Source organism: Perognathus longimembris, chromosome 5 (assembly GCF_023159225.1).
Source record: "Perognathus longimembris pacificus isolate PPM17 chromosome 5, ASM2315922v1, whole genome shotgun sequence".
In the NCBI taxonomy this organism is placed as follows: domain Eukaryota; kingdom Metazoa; phylum Chordata; class Mammalia; order Rodentia; family Heteromyidae; genus Perognathus; species Perognathus longimembris.
In genome coordinates this window covers 49,600,407-49,621,543 of record NC_063165.1, presented here as the reverse complement: position 1 = coordinate 49,621,543, position 21,137 = coordinate 49,600,407, and the positions used below count along the sequence as shown (strand labels likewise).

Sequence of the window (21,137 nt, the reverse complement as noted above, 5' to 3'; positions counted from 1 at the left end):
AAGGTCAGAGATGTCTCTTTTATTCTCATCACCCAGCATAATACTACAGCATAATGGAGAGTCTAAGAGGATAGAGTTTGATATCAGGTGGACTTGGGTTAGATTCCCTGACCTGCCACTAACTGTGCGGCTCTAGATAGGTTTACTTACCTTTCTTTCTGTGCCTAAAATTACACATTAGAAAAGTGGGGCCAGGTGCTGGTAGTTCATGCTTATAATCCTAGCTTCTCACAAGGCTGAGATCTGAGGATCACAGTTTGAAGTCACATAGGCAAAAAGTTCATGAGACTTTTACCTCCAATTAATCAGCAGAAGACTGGAAGGAGAGGTGTGGCTCCAGTAGTAGAGCACCAGCCCTGAATGCAAAAGTCAAGTGAGACCTTAGAGTCCTAAGTTCAAGCCCTAACAGATAAACTAACTAATTAACTAATTAATTAAAAAAAGAAAAATTTAAAAATGAAAAGTGGTGGCTCACTTTTGTAATCCTAGCTACTCAGAAGGCTGGGTTCTGAGGATTGAAGTTCAAAGCCAGACCAGACAGGAAAGCCTGTGAGACTCTTGTCTCCAATTAACTACAAAAAAAAAGCTGCAAGTGGAGCTGTGGCTCAAGTGGTAGAGCGCAAGCATTGAGCAAAATAGCTCAGAGGCAGACAGTATAGCATCCAAGCCCTGAGTTCAAACCCCAGGACAGGCACCAAAAAAAGAAAAAAAAAGAATAGTGAGGCCCAAATGATTACCTTCAGTTACCTGCCCCCATAGTGCTGTTAGATTAAATCAGAAAACACAAGAAAAAGGATTAGGTAGATGTTTGATGGTATTTATTCACAGCTTTGAACAATATAACATTTATGGGTACATTTAGTCTTTGTACTAGAATATTAGGATTGGAACCAGTCTGCCCTCTGATGTTCAAGTCTCCTTCTGAAAGTATGCACCAAATAACCAGTCTGCTTTAAATGCCAGAGATGGGTCCCATGTGGGCATTCTCTCATTTCAGAGGATACACAAGTTCCCAAGCCTGTCCTTGCTCATTTGAATGTTTCCTGGAAGAGTTAACTTCCAGACTCATCATCATTCTGGTTACTTTTTATTACTAATCATTCTGAGAATGCTCATTTTTATCATGCAAAGCTGTCAGCTGAATTATACAACATCCAAACTGGTTTAGCATGATTAAGAAGTTAGAGTCACTATAGCTAGTAAAAGATGGACTATCTCGAGCTATTAAAAAAAAATCACTCTCAAATCCCTTTCAGACAGACATTCTTTGGCAAGCAAGATCAACACAGTAAAAGCTATAATTTTCCACATGAGGCTCCAGAGAAACTAGTGGAAGCAGATGAGATTCATTTGTAGAACAGGAACTATGAACTTTAATATTAATTTTCACCAATTCTAAGTGCTAACACACCACAATAGATAAATGCTGAAATCACTTCTCCCTTAGTAGCTCCCCTGATTAGACTGTTTAAATATAATACATTCTCTCTAATGGAGGACATAGGCCCTCCTCTCACACCACCATGATCATGCCCATCTCCTTCCAGATACACCTCCTACTGCCACTGCCTACAGTAAGAATTCCGATTTCCCTTTTCCTTATGTCTGTAGCTCAACTCTCTGCTTCCCAGCCTTCCCTATGAACCCCACTCCTACTTCCATCTATGCTCCAAGGACCAATACAAATCTCACCCCCTCAGAGGGAACTCTTGGCTCCATCAGCTCGTTGTTCTTTGGCTTCTTTGGCCCAGAAACCAGACAGCCATGTGCTATTTGTAAGTCCCTCAGGTATATGCATGTCTACTCTCAAGGGCAAAGACTCTAACCTGTAACACGGCCTTGCACACAGTAGGTATTCCAAAACATGTTACATATTCTTGCAAAAAAAATGAGGGTAAGAAAGAAGTAGGAGGCAGAGCAAGATGGCCTGCAGAAGTACTAGGAAAATAGTTGTTTTGGCTAAGCAAAAAAGAAAGAAAAGAAAACAGACTGCAATTTACATCTCTCAGGAAAAGGAAACACCCAATTACTCTTGGTTCTTCCCACCATAAATATGGTCTACTGGGCTTAGATTTGCCATTTGGCTCGCAGGGGAAGCAGAGGAGTTAGGGAGAAAAGCAGACAGGAGGTGGAGATAGGCTGAGTGCTTTATTGGCTATTGCTCAGTACCATTCTGAACTGGAAATTGCGTTCCTAAGCTGGAAAAACAATAGGACTGAAAATCATTCCAGTAGTAATAGTATGGCAAGTATGCCCTATCCAGTCCTCTCTTCAGTTTAATGACTCTAAATTCCAGTTTTACCCTCAAGAAATTTCTATCATCCCCATTCACAGCAAAGAGGAAAAAGCTGAGAATATACCCGTTGAGAGGGAAAGGTGTCAGGCAGCAGATGTTTAAGTGGAATCTCTTTTCCACTGGCCTGTATCTTCAGTTTGTACCGCCCTGCTTTATTCTGATTTGAATCTTAAAGGGTAATATGTTCCCACCTGGGCTAGACCTACTCCCGAATTGGCAATAGGTGAGAAGGCAGAAGCTAGCTTGCTTCCTGCCAACAAGAGTCTCTGGTTCTCTTATCTTTCCCTTTCTCTTCCCCTTCCCTTTCTCCTCCCTCCTCATCTATATTTATTTGCCCTCTGGATACAGTCTTTCTTCACCCATTCATTTCCCACCCCTTCTTTCTCTGCTTGGTGAGTTGAAGGGATGTATCTGTCCCCTTCCCATGTCAATGTGTCTTCCTATCTCTTTTACTCCTTTTTCTGTCTCTCTGCTTCTATCCTGTGACATTTCCTGGGACACCTGGACTGGCAGCTCAGAAGACCTCTCTTTTGGTCCCGGCATGATCACCGTGCGGTTGTGGCCAAGCTACTTGACATCTCTGGGCTTCAATTTCCTCAACTGTATAGCAAGTTAGACTGGATGCTTTTTCAGTCCTTGATGGCTCCAAGATTTTGTCATTGAATGAAATGGAATCAGCCAACCTATACAGCAGCTGTACGAACAGCAGGCTCAGGCTGGAAGCCCCCAACAGCACAAGCACCAGGGGGCGCTCAAGGACCACTCAGAGAGGATGAGATTAACAACAGGATTTGACTATGTGCTAGGCAGGCAGGAGCTGTTCTTGCATCACTGCATCTCATGAGCCAGGTATTGTTACAGTGGTCCTGTTTTACAGCTGAAGAAATGGAAGTACTCTGAGTTCTGGCGATTTGTGCATGGTCTGCTGGTCCCACAGACAACATATATTGGAACAGGATTTACACTAAGCTATCTCACTCCAGAGGCAGCCTCTGTCTGAGAGTCTGCATTGATGTGGATACTGATGCTTGTACACTGTCTTCCCAGAGGCTACTTCAGTAAGCGTCTCTGGATCCCAAATGCACTTAAGTGTTTTGGGCCCAGACTATATGGATGCTCCAACTAATTCTCTCCTTTTCCAAAGCATGAACTCAGACTTCTCACACCTTTGCCTAGAACTGTCCCATCCATGCTCTATCTAGGTGCTGATTGGCATGCTCTGGTAGACTTGTTCTTTATAACATCAAGTGTGATTGTCCTAGGCCATTCTATCTAACCAGGCACCTTGCCACTTCACAGTGCAATACCAGGCCCATGGTAGAAGCCTGAATTTGCTAAGTAATTGATGAGTGCCACAGTGCTGCATGAACTCTGAGGTTATGTCCCTTTGACCTCTGCATTGGCTGTAAACACTTGGAACCTCAAACAGCCACATTACAGTTCTCACAGGTGGACTCCAGATACTCAGCAGCAAAGCAATGACTGGATGGATTGTAAAGGAGGGCTGAGTGATATCCACTCAGAAGAAGTAAAAGATGCTGGGATTTTCTGATAATCTCAGCTCTACTCAGAATACATAATGAGAGCCCCAGACTCATGCAGACACAGCTAGGAGCTGTAAGGGACCCAGAGAGGAAGAAGCCCTGGTTTCTATTCTCAAGGAGATACTAGATGAAATGAGGCAACACAGTTCATAAATTATGGTGACACGAATGTGGACATATTATCAAGATTGCTCTCCTCTCTCTGTCTCTGTCTCTCTCTCTTTCTCTTTCTTTCTTTCTCTCTCTCTCTCTCACATACCCACAACCACACACACACACTGGACAAAGGGAGCATGAAGCAGAAAAGTGACTTTTGTCATCATGTGATCCTAAAAACTAGAATAGTCTCATACACAGCTAGGAGTCTGGAGACCAAAGATCTAATCTTTCACTCTACTCTTAAGTGTGTGAGTTCAATGACCAATAAAGCACAGCTCTAACATCCGTTGAATACAATGGTTAGGTGTCAGGAAAGCAATGGAGACCCATGACAAGGTTAGTTCATCCTCTTTCCCACAGGTTTCCTTCCATTTGTTCCAGTGTCAGCAGCAGAGTGAGCAAGTAAAGAAAGGGGTGAACACATTCTTGCTCCTAGAGATCTCATTCACATATTCTGAAAGAACAATGAAATGAACCATCCTGGGAGCTTGGTTCTCACAGAACATTCAAATCCTCCCTCACACCATCTACTTTCTAATCTTCTGCTGGCTTTTGCACAGTGCTGACAATGTGATGAATCGAAAGGCTCTCATTTTTAAGAGCACAGTGCAGAATAGGCATACATGTAGTTTTATCATGCCTTTTCTTCATTTTAGTGAAGATGTCACCTACTCACAGAGAAGTCTGATGACAGCTGATTCCTGAGAACCTAAGCATGGCTTGGAAAGCCTTTACCCTGCCCATCCTTGCATCTGGTCTGCTACTCTCCAGCTTGGGGCTACAGCCCTAAGAACAGAAGGAGAGAGGAGTCCAGCAGACAGTGCTATCCACTATTCCAGTCTGTGGCTAGGATCATTTCAGGGAGTCATAGAGAGTTCACAGAAGTAGACACGCCCACTCTTTTGTCCCTGTGAGGCTGGTACCTTGCTTGGTCTCAATCACGCAAGCCCCTTTGCTCTGTGTGCTCAGGATGATGTATTTGTCTGGATGGCTCCAGATGGCAGGAGCAGACAACTGACTCATTTGCTTCTCTCATCCCGCTGGCCCTGCAAGGGTGTCAGAGCTGGGTAGTACATGAGCAATGGCCTATCTGGAAGCTGAGGTGCCCCTCTGATGACTCCATCCCACCCCAATCAGAAAGGGACATTGTAAGGGAGTTAGGGAGTCTCAGGAGACTCAGGAGAGTCTCCTCTATGTCTGGAATCAGCTGTATGGCAGAAAACTGTCACAGTGATAAGGACATCTCCTATCTTGCATGTCACCTAGCACAGGGTCCCTCCCAACAACAGAAGTGAAGACATACATGGGATCTCGCTTTTCCAGGTCTATCCTGCTACACTTTGGGATTATATCTGGTCAGTAGCACAGAAAAATGAAAGTGGAGTGGCTTGTTATTTCATGTGTACAATCCTGAAATTACATGGTGACCACAGAATAGCATGTAAATAGGTGTTTGTGGCCTTCCTCCTGCAGAAAACTCAGAGGGAGACAGCTGAGATCTTACCCAGCTCCTACCTGGCCCTTCCCACCGAAGTCCTCTGCACAAAGCCCCCAGAGTCCCCAAGGGCAGAGAAATAGAAAGTGCAAGGTGTAAAGAATGGGCCTTTCCTCTGAAGAGATAAGTTCAGGGCCCAGAAAGAGGTGAAGGAAGTCTGCCTGGGGGGAAGGGGGTGTCCCTGATTAGAGGGCATTTATGGCAAGGCTGTCTACCATCCTCAGTGAAGGAAAAGCCACAACTGAAGTAATAATATAGAAAAACAGATAAAGACAGAAGTAACCTCTACTCATGGACCACACAGGGAAAAACAACCCATGTTTTAAATATGCCCTTGCAGGCCCAGCTTAGTCAGCAAATCTGAAAGACTCTGTATATCATGTCACTTTCACTTGGGCAGGATACCTTGTCCCTGGATAGACAAGTGAGTTCATGTCAGGTAGGGTCCAACTCTGACAGCCCCTAAATCACCTAGCAGTCACACTTGCTGCATGGGAGTCAAGCTCACCAACATGAAAGTGTATCACAAGACCAGCCTGAGTTATACAGTAAAAAGCTGTCTCAAAAAAAAAAATCTGAAAACTGCTCGTAAGTCCAGCAGTAGGCAGTAGACAAAAGAAGGACTGCAGTTTGCAGCCAACTTTTACAAAAAGTGAGACCCTATCTCAACAAACAAGGTGAGTATAGTGATTCATCTGTAATCCTACCTACAGAGGAAGCAGAGGTAAGAAAATCATGGTCTGAAGCCAGCCTGGGGGAAAAGTGTTAAGACCCTACCTCAAAAGTAACTATAAAAGGTTTTTGGTTTGTCTTTTTTTGTTTTTTGTTTTTTTAAGGGAGGACTGGGGTTATGGCTCAACTGGAAGAACATATATTCAGCAAGTGCAAGACATTGAGTTTAAAACCCAAGTTACTCTCCCCCACCCACTGAAAAATGATAAATAACAAAGCAGCATGAACAGTCATGGTATTCAATATACACTATGTAAAAGATGAACTGTGTAACTTGTGGGCGGGGATGAGAAGGGGAATAGGGAGGAAAGCAAAGGAAGGGGTGACATTATCCAAGAAGTACTGTACTCATGACCTGATGTATGGAATTGTAATCCCTTTGTATACCACCTTAGTAATAACAAAAATAAAAGCATATGATTAAAGAGTCTTTTGGTTGTTTGTTTGGTGTTTTCTGTGTTATTTTTTTCAGGATGTGGGGTGGTAGCTAGGGGCTAAATTGTCCTTTACCTTCTGATGAACCTAGGCTCCCACAGGCTTGATCACCAGCTTTGTGGGAAAGAAGACAGGAGCAGAACCTGTTACCTGCTGTACATCCTGCTGGAAGACACAGAGCTGGAGCCGCTGGTGGAGCCGCACCTTGCGGTGCTGCCAAATGCTCTCGAGCCGCCGCTGGTGGTGCAGCACTTCATGGACCACGTCCAGCACCTGGTGCACTGCCTTGGAGTAGTTGGCTGTGGCAGTGAGGGATTCGGAATTCCCAGGACTCAGCGGGCGCTGCAGCACATCCAATAGTGCCTTGCCATCTTGGCTGACCTGCAGGAGGGAAGGGAGTTCAGGTTAAAGACACACACACACACACACACACACACACACACACACACACACACACACCCCACCCCCCTAGGAAAAGGAGATAAGTTCAGGGCCCAGAAAGAGGTGAGGGAAGTCTGCCGGGGGGTAAAGGGGTGTCCCTGATTAGGCCTGAGAATCTCAGTCCCACCAACTCATCACACATAGTGTGTTGGCCAGTCACAGCTGCTGGGATATCCAGCCACAACCCTGGGGTGGGGTAGGGGAGAGGGGTGCAGAGCATCCAGGCTTATAGGAATGCTGGCCAGTTTGTGAGAGCCTTTTCCACTCTTAAATTTTAGCTGCCTGAGGACAGCTCTCTGCTCTCTGTCTCTAGTGCTGGGACAGAATCTGGCACACAGTAGGTACTTGATGAGTATCCAGAGTGACTCAATGACTGCATCAGCAGCAGAACTTCATTACATAAATGAAGGTAAATATGTCACCACTGTAAACCTCTCCTGCTCTTTCTTCTTTGGCTTTATCTATTTGGCATCAAACTTCTACTAGGGTGATCAAAGGCTCTGAGCCTGTTTCTTGTCTGTCAGAGTAATGACAATTGCACTACCTCATCCAGTTGTGGGAGTATTGAATTAGTTAGCACAGGGAAGGTGCTTGATTTAAAGACAGGCACGTGGTATTGGCTTCTTTTTTCCCATCTCATATTTTCCTCTTTATTTCCTTGCAATTTTGTTCTCATATCTTCATCTATTTTTTCTCTGTCTTTCCCCTGGATATAACCACCTTCTTTCTCCTGACAAGCATCTTTCCTGAATACACAGAGTATATACACAGACTGTGGAGGCTCTGATTATGCTCCGGGTCTCCCACCTTCCACCTGCAGAGGTTATATAGTTGGAGTGGCATCTTATTTTTCCTTCCATTGGAATTGGAGACACCAGAAATTCTGGAAAGTAATATTCCAGGGTCAGTACCAGTGGTTTTGCAAGTGGCAGAGTACCCAGTAAAGAGTACCTTCCCAATGCAAAACTACAGAATTGACAAGATATCTGTGACCAAATTAATTTGGTTAAAGCTAAAGTTGATGTGAAGTTGAAGTGATTTTCTCTGCCTACCAGCAGAATAGAAAGGGGGCATGTTTCCAGGTCTCCCTATGATGGTGAACAAGAAATTGTTTGCAACCTTGCATCCTCCCGACTGCAGGCCTCACTGGGAGTCCAGAACACATCATACTGGCAACTGGCAATCCAGCTTATGGGGCTACAGAATCCCTCTTGGGCTGGGGAAGGGTTTAACCTCTACTGGAGAAGCACTACAGTGGATAGCAGTTGAGGTAGTAGAGGAAACCTTCCACTCCTGATACCTGCCATTCCATCTCCTTTACCTTATTTCAGGGGAGGTAGCTTATACATGCTCTCCAGATATGTAAGACAAATGTCCTATGGCCAAACTCAGGACAACTCCATTCAGTAAATACTTTCTTTGGGCTTATCAGGCAAGGTGTTTAGAGATGGAGGGCCAAGTCCTGGAAATCTGAATTGGCATGAGTTCCAGCCCTCTGTCTTCACATCTGTGGGAGGCAGGGGTACCTACTACCTCTGACCTTAGAAGTGGGCTTAGAGGAACCTGTAGGATCCATGCTGCTAGAGCCTGAGTAAAAGCTGGAAGAAATGCTGTTTGTATGTCTAATTATACTCACATTCACGAGTGTAAACAGTGTAAGTATTTCAATCTTGTTTGTACTTTCTACTTTGACAGACAGACATACACACATCTGTATAATCCCTGATATTAGTTATCACACCTTTACTTTACACAAGAACCTGAGGCTCAGTGTGATAAAGTCATCTGCGTGAGAACATACAGCTAGAGAACTGGAAAGCCCAGAGTCAAACCCAGTTTTCACTCTAAGGCAAAAGCCTTACTCTTATCCAGAAGCCACTTCAACAAGCAACAAACTCACTTGGGACAGTTGGTAATAAAATACAGGTTCTAGGTCCCACATACTGACATTTTGGCCCAGTTTGAAGTGGGGCCTGGAAGTCTGTTCGTCAACTGCCATTGTCTGATGGTCTGGGAACTTTGATAAGAAATCTTCCCACTGATGTTGCCCAAGAGGCCAGAAGTACATTCACTTCCCCTCCTTACCTGTCCTTCTACTCCTCCCATCTCTTTCAACCCCCCCAGCTCCATCCTGGATCATATGCCAGCTAGTCAATCTACTTACAAATGTCCCTGCAGATGCAGCTGTGTGTCCCTTTTCTTTTACTCAAACAGGAATGTCAAGAGGTTTCCCCCTTTTCACACCGAAGCACCCTCCACTTTGCTATTCAGTGGACAGGCCTTGTTTGTCTTTCACATCCATAACAGCATCCTGCTTCTGTGCACTGATCTCTACCTCATATCTTCCTTTGGATCTTCTAGTGAGAAAGTTGGTATTATTATTTTTTTTTATGAGCTGCATTAGCGGCCCCTGCTAATGGCTCCAATGGCATTTGCTTCTGCCTGCAGATTTGTTCACAGATGATGATTCCTAATCATACCTCTGAGAGAAAGCAAATTGCTTTGCTTAACTCATCCAGGCTACTCCATAGCTTACAAAGCAAGGCTCTCCCACCTACCCAAGCTCACTGGTTGCCCTCTCCGTTCTTACCTCCGTGTAGGCCTGGGTCACCTGCTCATACAAGGTTTGGTGGTGGTGGATTGCTAACTCCAGGTCCTGCATCTCAGATGGCAGGCCACCTTCGCTGCACATCTTGCACCAGGCGTCCACTCCCGACAAGAACTGAAAGGAGATGCCAAGAGGTTAAGTGAGGAACACTGGGGTGTAGAATGGGTGACTTGTGTCAGATAGCCTGGAAATAAGCATAAGGATTGTTGACAGTCTTCTGCAGTGGGAAGACGACCAACTCAGACTATTGTTTGAGAAGCATAGTTTCTGAAAAGACACAGATTATACAACTGGGGAGTGGGACAAACAGTCTTGGTGTTTAAGAGGTTCTGCCTACCAGCAATTACTAACTACAGGTGTGCACAACTTACCACAGCCATGGACACACAATGGCTTGTGCCTCTGTGCACACTCACAGTCATGCAGAAGAGTGCATGAAGGGGAGTGAGAGGTTGTTGCCCATCTATACTTCATAGGGTGTACCCTGAGATGTGAAGAGAGAAGCAACAAACACCTCCACAGCATTGCCATTAGCCTCTGGGACCCTGTAGAGACTGTTGCCACAAAGGGATAGAAGGTTATTTTTATGTGTGTTTGTTTTATTTGCTAGTACCAGGGCTTGAAGTCAGAGCCTGGTGCTGTCCCTTAGTTTTTTTGCTTAAGGCCAGTGTTCTAACCACTTGAGCCACAGCTCCACTTCCAGCTTTTGGCTAGTTAATTGGAGATTAAAGTCTCACAAACTTTCCTGCCTGAACCATATTCTTCAGATCTCAGTCCCCTGAGTAGCTAAGATTATAGGGATGAGCTATCAGCACCTGGCCAGGGGTTGGATAGGATTCCCACTTGAGCCAGATCCCTGAGCAGGGAGGAATAGGAAAGACAGGGTAGGATAGATTTTGCTGTGTCTCTGGTGGCAATGGCTTCTGAGACCTGATCTATAGACACAGATCTTTACAGATACCATATTATTTAAAAATTCAAATTAACAACTGTGGAAAACTATGGATCTTCATGCACAAAGGGCAAGCTATCTGAAATCACTTAAATTTACTGGGTGGAAAAATATACCTTTAAAATGTAAATCATTCTTCACCCAACAGTCGGGAATGTCTGTGATTCCCCTCGCCTGGGTACACAGCTCTATTAAATTAATTGCCTAAATACCTTTTTATCTCATTGCCTAGAATAGCTCATAGGAGAACAATAAAGAGCTGCTAAATAAATGCATAGAAAAAAATGGTCTTGAGTCATTTTTGTTTTTATTTCCCCCTCCCCAGCTAAATAGAGGTATGGTTTATGAGTTTCCCTGAAGGACTAGTAGTACCTGAGGAAACTGCATTAAAAAAATAGATACAAATAAAATTGCTTCTGGTCCAAGCCAATCCAAGTCAGAAAATATTAAATAAAGCTAGCCCCAGCAGGGCCCTTTGTTTTCTTCTACAGTGACTTGAGTGCTTGTCTTGATGTCACTGACAGCTCTCAGCCCCTGGACTGTTGGCTGTTGTGGTTGGTTTTCCATTTGGTATGTCTTTTGACACATTAGGTCATCTCTCAGCCATTCTGGAAGAGGGCCAGGTGCCATCCAGCATCGGATTTCAGGTACTTGCTGATATCTCAGAAGTATCTTTGTTGGTTTTTTGCTCCAGCAGTAACTACTTTCCAGAGGAACCTGAGAGTGATTTGACATTCTTGTATCATCCATGGGAAAAGAAGCTTTGTCCAGGCCCTTGGGATTTCTCTGTAATACCCTGATAGGAGTTTCCTAACATTCTCATACAATGGTCAGCTTGAGGAGAAAAAGCCAGAGACAAAGAGGGAAGCACGGAGTCTCCTTGCCAATCTGGATAAACTTTGAGTAAAGTGTGCCAGTGACACAGTGGAAGACAGGAGACTGGACATCAACATCCATCTGGTCCTAAGAAGGAGCTGGTCACTACCTTTCAAAAAAGGAAAAGACAGGAGATAGATTCCTGTCACAAAGTGTAAAGGTAAGGTTGATGTGTAACATTTACTTACGTTTAGTGTCTGGGAAGGCTACAGATGAGAAACAAAGGTGGGGAAAATCAAAACATACTAGGACAGACAATAAAATAGTAATGTCCACCATTTAGTTCTGACACGAGGCACCTTACATTTCATTGGTCATGTGATAGCCTTATAACAGCCCTATGAGATTAGCCACACACACATACCAAGCAAAATGTTAACAGATTTTGAATCCACTCTTATGAAAACACAAGGTCACCAAGAGGTGCCAGTGACAATGAAGAACTTGGATTATTGCTGTAGCTCTTTAGTAGTGACAGCAGGGGCTCTCTTTGTAAAGAGGACTGTGCTCCTGCCATCCCTTGTCCTTGTACCCTAGCCACCACCAGCACCCATAGCAAGTCTTTGGACCTCCCTTACCTGCTCAGCCTTTTGATGGAACACAGCTGACATGGCCAGGATGGTGCTGCGTTCATCCAGGGCAGCTGCGAAGCTTTTCCACTCCTGGTCCAGCTGGGTGGAGATTTGTTTAATTTGCTGGGAAGCATAATGGCCGGCCTCTGAAAGGCGGGAAGCCACAGACATGATGCGGTTGATGTTGACATAGGCATTCTAAGAAGCAAAGGAGAGGGAATGCTCAGTAGGAAAGGCTGAAAAGGCAAACATGGGGCACTTTTGTGCCCAATATTTGGGGAAAGGATTTGCCCAGTACAAAGTTTGAGAGAGCTTGGTGCAGGCTATACTGCTATATCTGTTTCAGGCTCAACGGAAAGTTTTCTCTATGACATAAAATCTTGGCAGATAGCAAGGGCAGTAACTGAGATCTTTCGTTCTGGGAAACCAGAACAGATTTTGTGCCATTAATCTACATAAATACATTCACTTTACACGGACTATCTTACATAATCTTGACAACCAACTTATGAAATCATTCAAGGTGGGGGGGTTGTGCAGCACTCCCAAGAGCATTCTTTGGAAACAATGGATCAGATCAAGGTACAAACTGAAGGAGGCCAAGGAAGACATCACTCTTGCTAACAAGTGAGAGTTATACTGCCAGGATTAATGTCCTCTACAACAGGGCAATGTTGCTTACCAAAGAAGGTAAAGGAAACATGGAAAATCTACATCTTCCTGTCACAGACCAAAGATGCCTCTCCTGTCTTCCCATCTTCCCATTTTTCCACTCCCTGACCAAACAGCTGAGGCATTAGCCATCAGTACTGAGGCTTACATAAGACAATGTTTGGAGCCACAGCATTTTTCCAAACTAAAAATAAAATTTGTGGATCTCTTTCTTATCCCTGCTTGACTTGAGAACATTTCCCCACTGATTCCAAAAGGTTTCTATAGGTGTCTCTGAAATTCATCTGTAGACTCTGTTGACTTGCTGCCTCCTTTTATCTTGTGTTTTGTTTACATTCAGGCCCATCTTTGCTAGCCAATTAAAAAATTCATGAGCATGTGTGTGGTGTTTCCTACTAAGCCAGAAAAAAGAAGAAAAAAAAAGCCCTCTCCATGAAGGAAAAGAAAGGAAAACCCCCATAAACACAAGACAGTAGAGATCCTGGTTATTTTTAACTGCTGCCTCCTATTAATTGTCTGAGGTGTCACAACAGCCAAATAATATTGTGGCATCCACAGAGAGCTCTTCTGAATCACACAATGTCTGCCTGCAGCAGGACAGGGAAGGAAGGCTATTCACACACTCTCACTCTTAACAGTAGTACAAATCACAAATGATAATAAATGTCCTTCAGTAACAGCATTTTCTCTAGGCTCTATTAGCTCAGGTGTAGTTCATTAATACTGGGTGGGTTTAATGAAGGCTCTTTATTTTCCTTTCCTACTTCCCTCCTGCTCCCCATTCATCTCAGCTGTCCCCAACCTCCAAGCACTCCATCCCAAACCTGGGCCAGGTTGATAAGGTCTCCTAATTTCAAAGGTCTCTGTGGAAGTTTTAAAGGTTAAGTGAGGTACTTAAACACAAATTCATCCTGATGTCTAATGAGTCCCCCTCCCCCACATATGCCAGCTGTTTTGAACCCTTCTGGACACTGTGCATTTCCCTAATAGAGCTAGAGTATCACTGGCCATTGTTATGAAATAAATATCTTTCAAAGATTCAGAAGTGATTACCAACCCTGTTTTCTGAGCTAGGACACAAATTCTACTGAAAATTAAATTCTATTTATAGAACTAATAGGGGGAAAAACCACCATACTTAGAAGAAAAGAATGTACTGATTTTAATACTTTTGCCTTCTAAGGGAATAAGGCTAAAACTTTTTTAATTTTCCTGCTCCTGTCATGAATGTCTTAGTTAAGGTTCTCCCTAAAGCAGACCTTGAGACAAGAACTTGGGCTCATTCCCCAGAAGTACAGAAGAAGGGAAAATATGTAAGGGGTATATTACTTAATGGGCTAGTGCTATGAGCATCTGGGTTTGGTTCCTTGGGAGACTTTTACAATGACTCCACAAAACACATCTCCCAAGCTTTCTTACTGAGGGTAAAGAATTTGGGGTTATTTATGCACCATGTCCCATTGCATTGGTTGATGGTCCCTCTTAAAGTAAGTCCCTGGCACTTCCTGCCTGACCCACTCACAGTCGAAGCACATTCCAAGGTCCAAGAGCTACCATGTCCAGAAGTTGTCATTTCACATAGGAACCATCAGCACACCAGCCCATCCCAAGGGGTAGGTAGGCTGAAGGGATGTACTCAGGACATGGACAGGGCCTGACAGAGCTATCCTAAATTGATTCAATTCCTGGGACCCCTCAGTCTATCCAGCTTTACCTACTCAATCTTGGTTTTTCTACCCTGGAGAAAGGATTCAGGAAAAACAGTAAGCAGGACACTACCCTGTCCCCAGACAGCCCTTGGTCATCGCTGCCTGTTTACACTCCCCTCCCACTCAGAGAACGGGGGAGGTGAATTTTGTAGCTCTTAGAGATGCCCCACTGTGGCTGCCTCTAGAGATTGTTAACAGCTTGTCACTCATTCAAATATTTATGGAGAATGGGCCAGGTTCTGCATTGGGGGCTGTAGGAGATCAAAGAAAAATGAGCCAGAATTCCTGCTCACCCACTCCCTGCCCTCAGGGGTTCACAGCTGAGACTTAAAACAAATCCTCAAATAACTGTAATTTAAAACAAAATGAAGCAAGTCATTGTGAGGATTCTGAGGGAAGGGATCTGAGCCATTAGCAGAGATACTGGGAAGGGGCTTCCTGTACTCAAAGGGGTGGGGAGGCTGCTGGCTCTCATAGGTCTTCAACCCTTAAACTTGTGATCATGGCTGCTCAATAAATACACACACATACACACACGCACGCATGCACGCAAGCAGCCAGAGTTATGTCACATTCTAGAGACTAGCACAGTAAATGTTCTGTGTTTATCAGTGGGCAGGGAAATATCTTATTAAAACTAACAATTATGCCTCACAAAAGGGGTTGAAGCAGCTTCCCTCACAATAGAGGGATAACAGGATGTTGACTCATGGATTTGCTCACTATTCTTCCCTATGCCTCCAGAGCCCACAGGCAAGTTTCATTGCTCAAATTCATCATCTTCTTTCTCCACCCTAGAACTTGAGAGAAATAGGCAAATAGGTACTACACACAACAGTTGTTTCCTGAGTACAATGGCAGGCATGAAGAAGGGAGGAATGGCAGGGAAGGACTCTGGTAATTAAAAAGAAAAGAGCAAGATTTAAAGACTTAGGTGAAGATCACGAATACAATAGGGTTACAGAACAGTCATTAGGCCTCATAATATTGCTCTGCCTTTGGACAGTCTATTATATGGATCTTCTGTGTGACTACTGACACCTCTGTTCTTTGTCCATGAGATATGGCAAGCAAGAGTGGATATTTTGGCTTTTTTACCTTCTTCTTCAACCAACTCATTCCCCAGTCCTCAACCTTCTTCCTGGCCCTTGTATTCTCTTTTGCTAGCCTCAAATGCCTTTTCATCTGCCGACCAATTAATCAGTTAGGACGTAAAGGTACCGGGCCAGAAGTCAAGAGACATGAGTTCTAGTTACACCTCTGGAACTCACATAGATGTTACTGAAGTCCCCTGTGCCTCGGTTTCCTCACCTATAAAATGAGGGAACTGGATGAAACAATTTCAGAGCTACTATTCCTGAATAAACAGTGAGCACTGCTTTCTCTAGAGGAATATAGAACCCAGCCTCACTCTCTGTGGGCCGTAGCACCTCATCTCAGCTTTGCTCACTACCACCTACTATGAATACCAAGTCAAGTTCTTTAGGCTCCATGTGATCCAAGAACAGCTGTCCTTACTTATCCCCCAACTTTAGTCCCTTGCTCTGATTTGAAGTGCTCAGACTATCTAGCTTCCATGGTTCGAAGGTAATACCTTGACTAATAATAATCTACCTTGATGAGTATCTTCTTCCATTTTAATTTCACAGTTTCTTTATTAATAAATTTCCCATACATGTGCAGTGTTATTATTATTATCATATTTAAAGTCTGGCATAGTCTGAGATATAATAACTATGGTCTACTCTATACAATGCAGTATACCTCTGACAGTGTGTTGCTCATCTGACCATCTTACTTCCCTTCAAAGTCTCTTCTCTTATCATTTTGGTCACAAGCAGGAAAAATAACTAAATTTCAGCAAAATCTTGCTAACTTGAAACCCTATATATTTGCCTCCACTTTTACTACGTACATATTTCTCAGTTTTCTTAATTCATTCCCCAAATCATTAATTGGAGATGACAAGATGAAAGGTCCCTTGTCTCCTGCTGTGACCAACTGAAATGGATGGAGCAGTCATTCTCCTTAAAGAACTAGTAGATAGACTTGATTTCAGGCTGCTTCCTGGCTTACTCCAGCTGGAAACAAAAACATTCAATTATCTGCAAGATAATGATAAGTTTCCATCAAAAAATGCAAGCAAAATTTCTCTGTAAATGAGATTTCTTCTGTGGGATACTCTGAAAGAAGAAAATGATTCGTCAAATAATTGAGGCAAGCTATGATTTTGGTAACTATACTTTGTGTCCAAGGTCTGATTGTAAAAGATCATTGGCAAGAATGCACATTATCTGAATCCCATTCACTTGACTCCTAAATGTTAAGAGTGAGCTTTATACTCCTGTGGCCCTAACTCCTTACTCTAAATCAGAACAGTGAGTTACATGAGATAAGTGTACAGCCTGGCATTGAACCATTAATGTAATATATATCGTATCTTTTCTCTCATCCATTTCCAGCAGATTGGTATTAACTCCACAAGTTGTACAGCCAAACCTAAGTATTAGTAAAAAGCACAACAAACAGAAAAGTTGTTCAGCTACTCCAGCAAGAGGCAAAAGAAGTGGTTCAACATCCCATTGTATTTTACAGGAAGCATATAACAATGTCCCATCTATTCCTGAAAGAGGCCTTTTGTATAGGATCTGCTATGTTTCCCAGCTCTTCAGTTGTCAGAGCTGATCTAAGCTGCCAATCAGGGCCCTATCCTACTTACCGCAGCACCCTTCGCCAAGACCCTCAGCAGATACTTGTACTTCAGGGCTAGTGCCCTGAATTAGCTACAAGATTTCCTTGACCTATAGACATGAGAGAGTTCAGAATGGGCCAGTAGCTAGCTTTCTGAGAAAAGCTCAAAGCAATGTCCTTCCATACCTGAAGTTGAGAAACCTGCATCTGTATCTTGGAATAGACTTAAGGCACCTCCAACTGCTCTGGCTATGTCTAGAGTGCTTACAAGAGGGAACTTCTCATCCTCAATGAAGAGGACAGATTCTTCTGCTTATCTTGGTCTGGATCACAAAAGGTTATGGAACCTTTCTCTTTATGCTTGGGTTCAGGGGCCTTCATTTTGTGCCCTGGAGGCAATATGGTCTCTTGTCACGGTCAGAGAGGCAGTGGGAAGTCATCAAAGAGATGTTTTATCTTTGCAAATAATGACTTACAAGCAAACAATTCTCAGTTCTATTATAATTAATGGGACTACATCTTTTTAATTATTACTATGAAATTTAAAGTGGTGATCTGTCTGTAGGATCATCACAGGAGGTAAGGCATTGCCATTATTTTAGGGCCAGTTTCCCTAATGGGGCTCTATCCTATTCACAAGCTCTGGCGACCATGATTCTCTGAATTCAAAAAGTAATGGGAAAAAAACAAAAGAAAGTGTTATAATATCAGATGGTACATTGAAAATAACAACAACAATGGTAAACCACTTATTTCCATAACTTGGAGTTCATTTCACTTAGCATCATCTTACGTGTTCATACGTACATAGCTATTGAACTATTGTGATCTGCTAGGACTATCCTAGACATGTACTAATTATTACCAAGGAGGGAAACCATAGAGACTATGTTTCGTTTCTTTGGGTCTGGCTCGCTTCACTTACCCTATCACTGTTACTGATTTTGGTACCCTGGGTATTGTATATATGTTTATTGGAACTAGGGAAGGGAAGGAGAACATCAAAATGGAGAGACAAAGGGTAAAAGGCAAACCAATGCAACAGCAGTACTTACAAAACTGTATCCTGTAATCCAACTGTACAACTCATGGAGGGGGAGGAAGGAATAGGGAAGGGGGAAAGGAGGGAGAAGAATGAGGGAGGAGGTAACAAGTTTGATAAGAAATGTACTCACTGCCTTACATATGTAACTGTAACCCCTCTGTACACTGATAGTCAAACACATTGAAAAAAAGTCATGGGAAAGGAAACAAGGCCAATGCACACAGCAAAACCATTCAGGCCAAATGTTCAACAAAAATGCTAAGAACACCACATATAAATAGTATTACTTCAACAAATAAAAAAAAACATGTGCACACAGGGAAATCAAAACTTCAGCTGTCCATGAGTGATAGAACTAGAGGAATATTATCCAACTCATTCCTCCTTTTTTTTTTTTTTTTTTTTTTTTTGGTGCTGGAGATCTAACTCAGGGCCTTGCCAGGGAAGCACTTTATCACCTAGGTATGTCTCCAAGTCCTCATTCTTTTATAAAGGCACAAAGGTTGTTTCTAGTTTCTTTCTTCCCCATTATGGAAAATGTTAGGGCTGCCAGGTATTTTAGGATTTTAATTTGAACAGATTTTCTAGTTTAAAATTTTTTTTAATTAATGCATCTTTAATAGAGTAGGCTAAGTTATACCCAAATCAACATTATAATTATGTTTTTCTACCTCATTTGACTTTGATAAAGCTTTTCTTTTAAATTAAGGAATATATACCAAAATAGGCAAGTTTTAATGAGTACTGCTTTTATAAGGAGTGAAAAATCATGTAATTTAAAAGTTTTCCAGAAACAAAGCTAAGGTAACAATTTCATTTAGTAGAATTGAAGGCAATCCGGTATTTCTTGAATACATCTAATAGATAATTAAAAATAGTAAATCAATCAAGTGCCATATTTGACGTCACAAACGAAGAGGATGAATGGGAGATAACTCAGGTCTCTTGGTTAGTTCCTACTCTGCTCAACCCCTCCATTTACTGCTATATTTTTTTCTTGTGCCTAGCAGCTTATTAAATTTTAATTCTGCCTTATTCAAAAAGAGTTATGAGAAGTATTTGGAGAGTGCTCCATACAGCTCTCAGAGGCTTTGTAAGTAACTTTCAATATGAGTAAGAATATAAGAGATTGTGTCAAAGCAATAGAAAGCTCAGCCTCATCTCCTTCCTCCTTCTTAATAATACCATGTGCACCATTTGCATCTTTATAGTCTCAAGCCCATTTTGAGTCCTGGAGTTGTTAAGACATCAGCCTATGATTAATTAGTTTAGCATAACCATGTAAACCTGCTGATCCCACCTCGACAACATATGGACACCGGGATGGTAACATCTGGAATAAGAACTTGTCCATGCTTGAAAGTGTACTACAACAGCCACAAAATGTGATGAGCTCTAAATGAAACCTCTAAATTCCTGAAACCACAGGGTGCCTTGGGGGTGGGGGTTGGAGGGGGCAAGCAGGGCAGCTGCTGATGGATGGCTATCTGGTCAAGTCTGCCTGAACAGTAGGTCAAACCATGTGGAAGCCATCTGTCACTGTTGGCTAGAGAGGGGAAAGAAGCAGGAACAGGCCTGGCACTTAGCAAGATAATACTGGCCCATGAGGCCTTTTGTCCCTCTGGCCTGGCTTGCTGTCGTGATGTTTCCTCCAGCAATTGCCTCACAAACCATTAAGCAGCCACAAAAACAAGTGCTGACCATATGTCCAAGGGCCATAGAAACCCAGCAGCAGGCTGAAGAAAAAGAAGTATCTCCTCCTTTCTCAGCTCTGAGTAAAACCTCCTTATAAGGGGTTGTGACTCTGTGAGGCCTCATTGTAGGGAAGTGTGGGTATAGCTGGCATCAGATCTAGGAATACCAGCAGATAAAAAAAAAAAAGATTGGGAAAACTCAGTTATTCTAGGTGGGGATGCAGTCGTTTTAATTGCCTTTAACATAGAAATGGAAGATATGATGAGACTTCAGGAAGCTTGTTAATGAGTATTTTACCTTCTAGCCTTTTCTAGTACAGGATCTGGCATCTAGCCAGATTGAGCTCTGTGGTAGCTGGATTACCTGTAAGCTGGTTAGTAAAGCAGAATACCAGTCCTCCCTCCTACCTTCTACATCAAATCTTCGTTTTAAAAAAGGTGGGAGGGAGAAGAATGAGGGAGGAGGTAACAATTTTGATAGGAAATGTACTCATTACCTTACATATGAAATTGTAACCCCTCTGCATATCACTCTGGCAATAAATAAATAATTTTTTTTAAAGAAAGGCTATCCAGGTGAACATTGGATGCACATGAGTATGTATGATTTTCCACAGGAACTCTGAGGAGCTGCCCCAAACACAGACTATGTCTTCTAACATTTCTGATCCTGTCAACAGCAGATGGATATTTGCTAAGAATAACACTGTATCAAATGCTGTGCCCAATGCAGGACTATATTTCATCTTTAGGACATTCCCAGCAAAAGTATTCTGTTTAGGCTCTGTTTATAGATAAGGGGGGTAAGGCTCTGGGAAATTTAAATTCCTTGCCTAAGGTCAGAAATGAGGAAGAAACTGCAGAGATGTGGTTGGCACTTCATGCTCACACCCACTGAAATGTTTTACTTTGCCTTATACATGAGAATAGTGGGGCTGGCAAGGACTTCCATCAATGAAGAGAGAAGATGATTAAGAGAAACTTTATCCAAAGATACTAAAAATCATATCCCAAAGAAATAGGACACCTGGAGAGAATAGTCAATATAAATATCATCTTTGAAGCTTCTCCATTAGGCTTTTTATTTGCCCTGGTATTCCCAGATTAGCCCAGCTCTGAAATTGGCAGAGAGCCAACAGGTGAACTTCTCCTGTCCTCTTCCTCCTTGGCGCAATGATCTCCACATGCAAACCCAAGCCTACTCACTCTGGGGAAC

The 21,137-nt window shown here is 42.9% G+C and overlaps 1 protein-coding gene across 6 annotated transcripts in view; it reads right to left on the bottom strand.

Annotated features, from left to right (window-relative positions):
• LOC125351785 (kalirin) overlaps positions 1–21,137 on the bottom strand; it is a 439,002-nt gene that overhangs the window by 155,559 nt on the left and 262,306 nt on the right. For all 6 annotated transcript variants that reach the window (XM_048346787.1, XM_048346788.1, XM_048346789.1 and 3 more), the window contains exons 7-9: positions 12,117–12,308; positions 9,693–9,824; positions 6,812–7,042 (exon numbers count right to left, since the gene is read on the bottom strand). In XM_048346787.1, the coding sequence (XP_048202744.1) occupies positions 6,812–7,042; positions 9,693–9,824; positions 12,117–12,308 (555 nt within the window). The remainder of the gene's footprint in view (positions 1–6,811; positions 7,043–9,692; positions 9,825–12,116; positions 12,309–21,137) is intronic.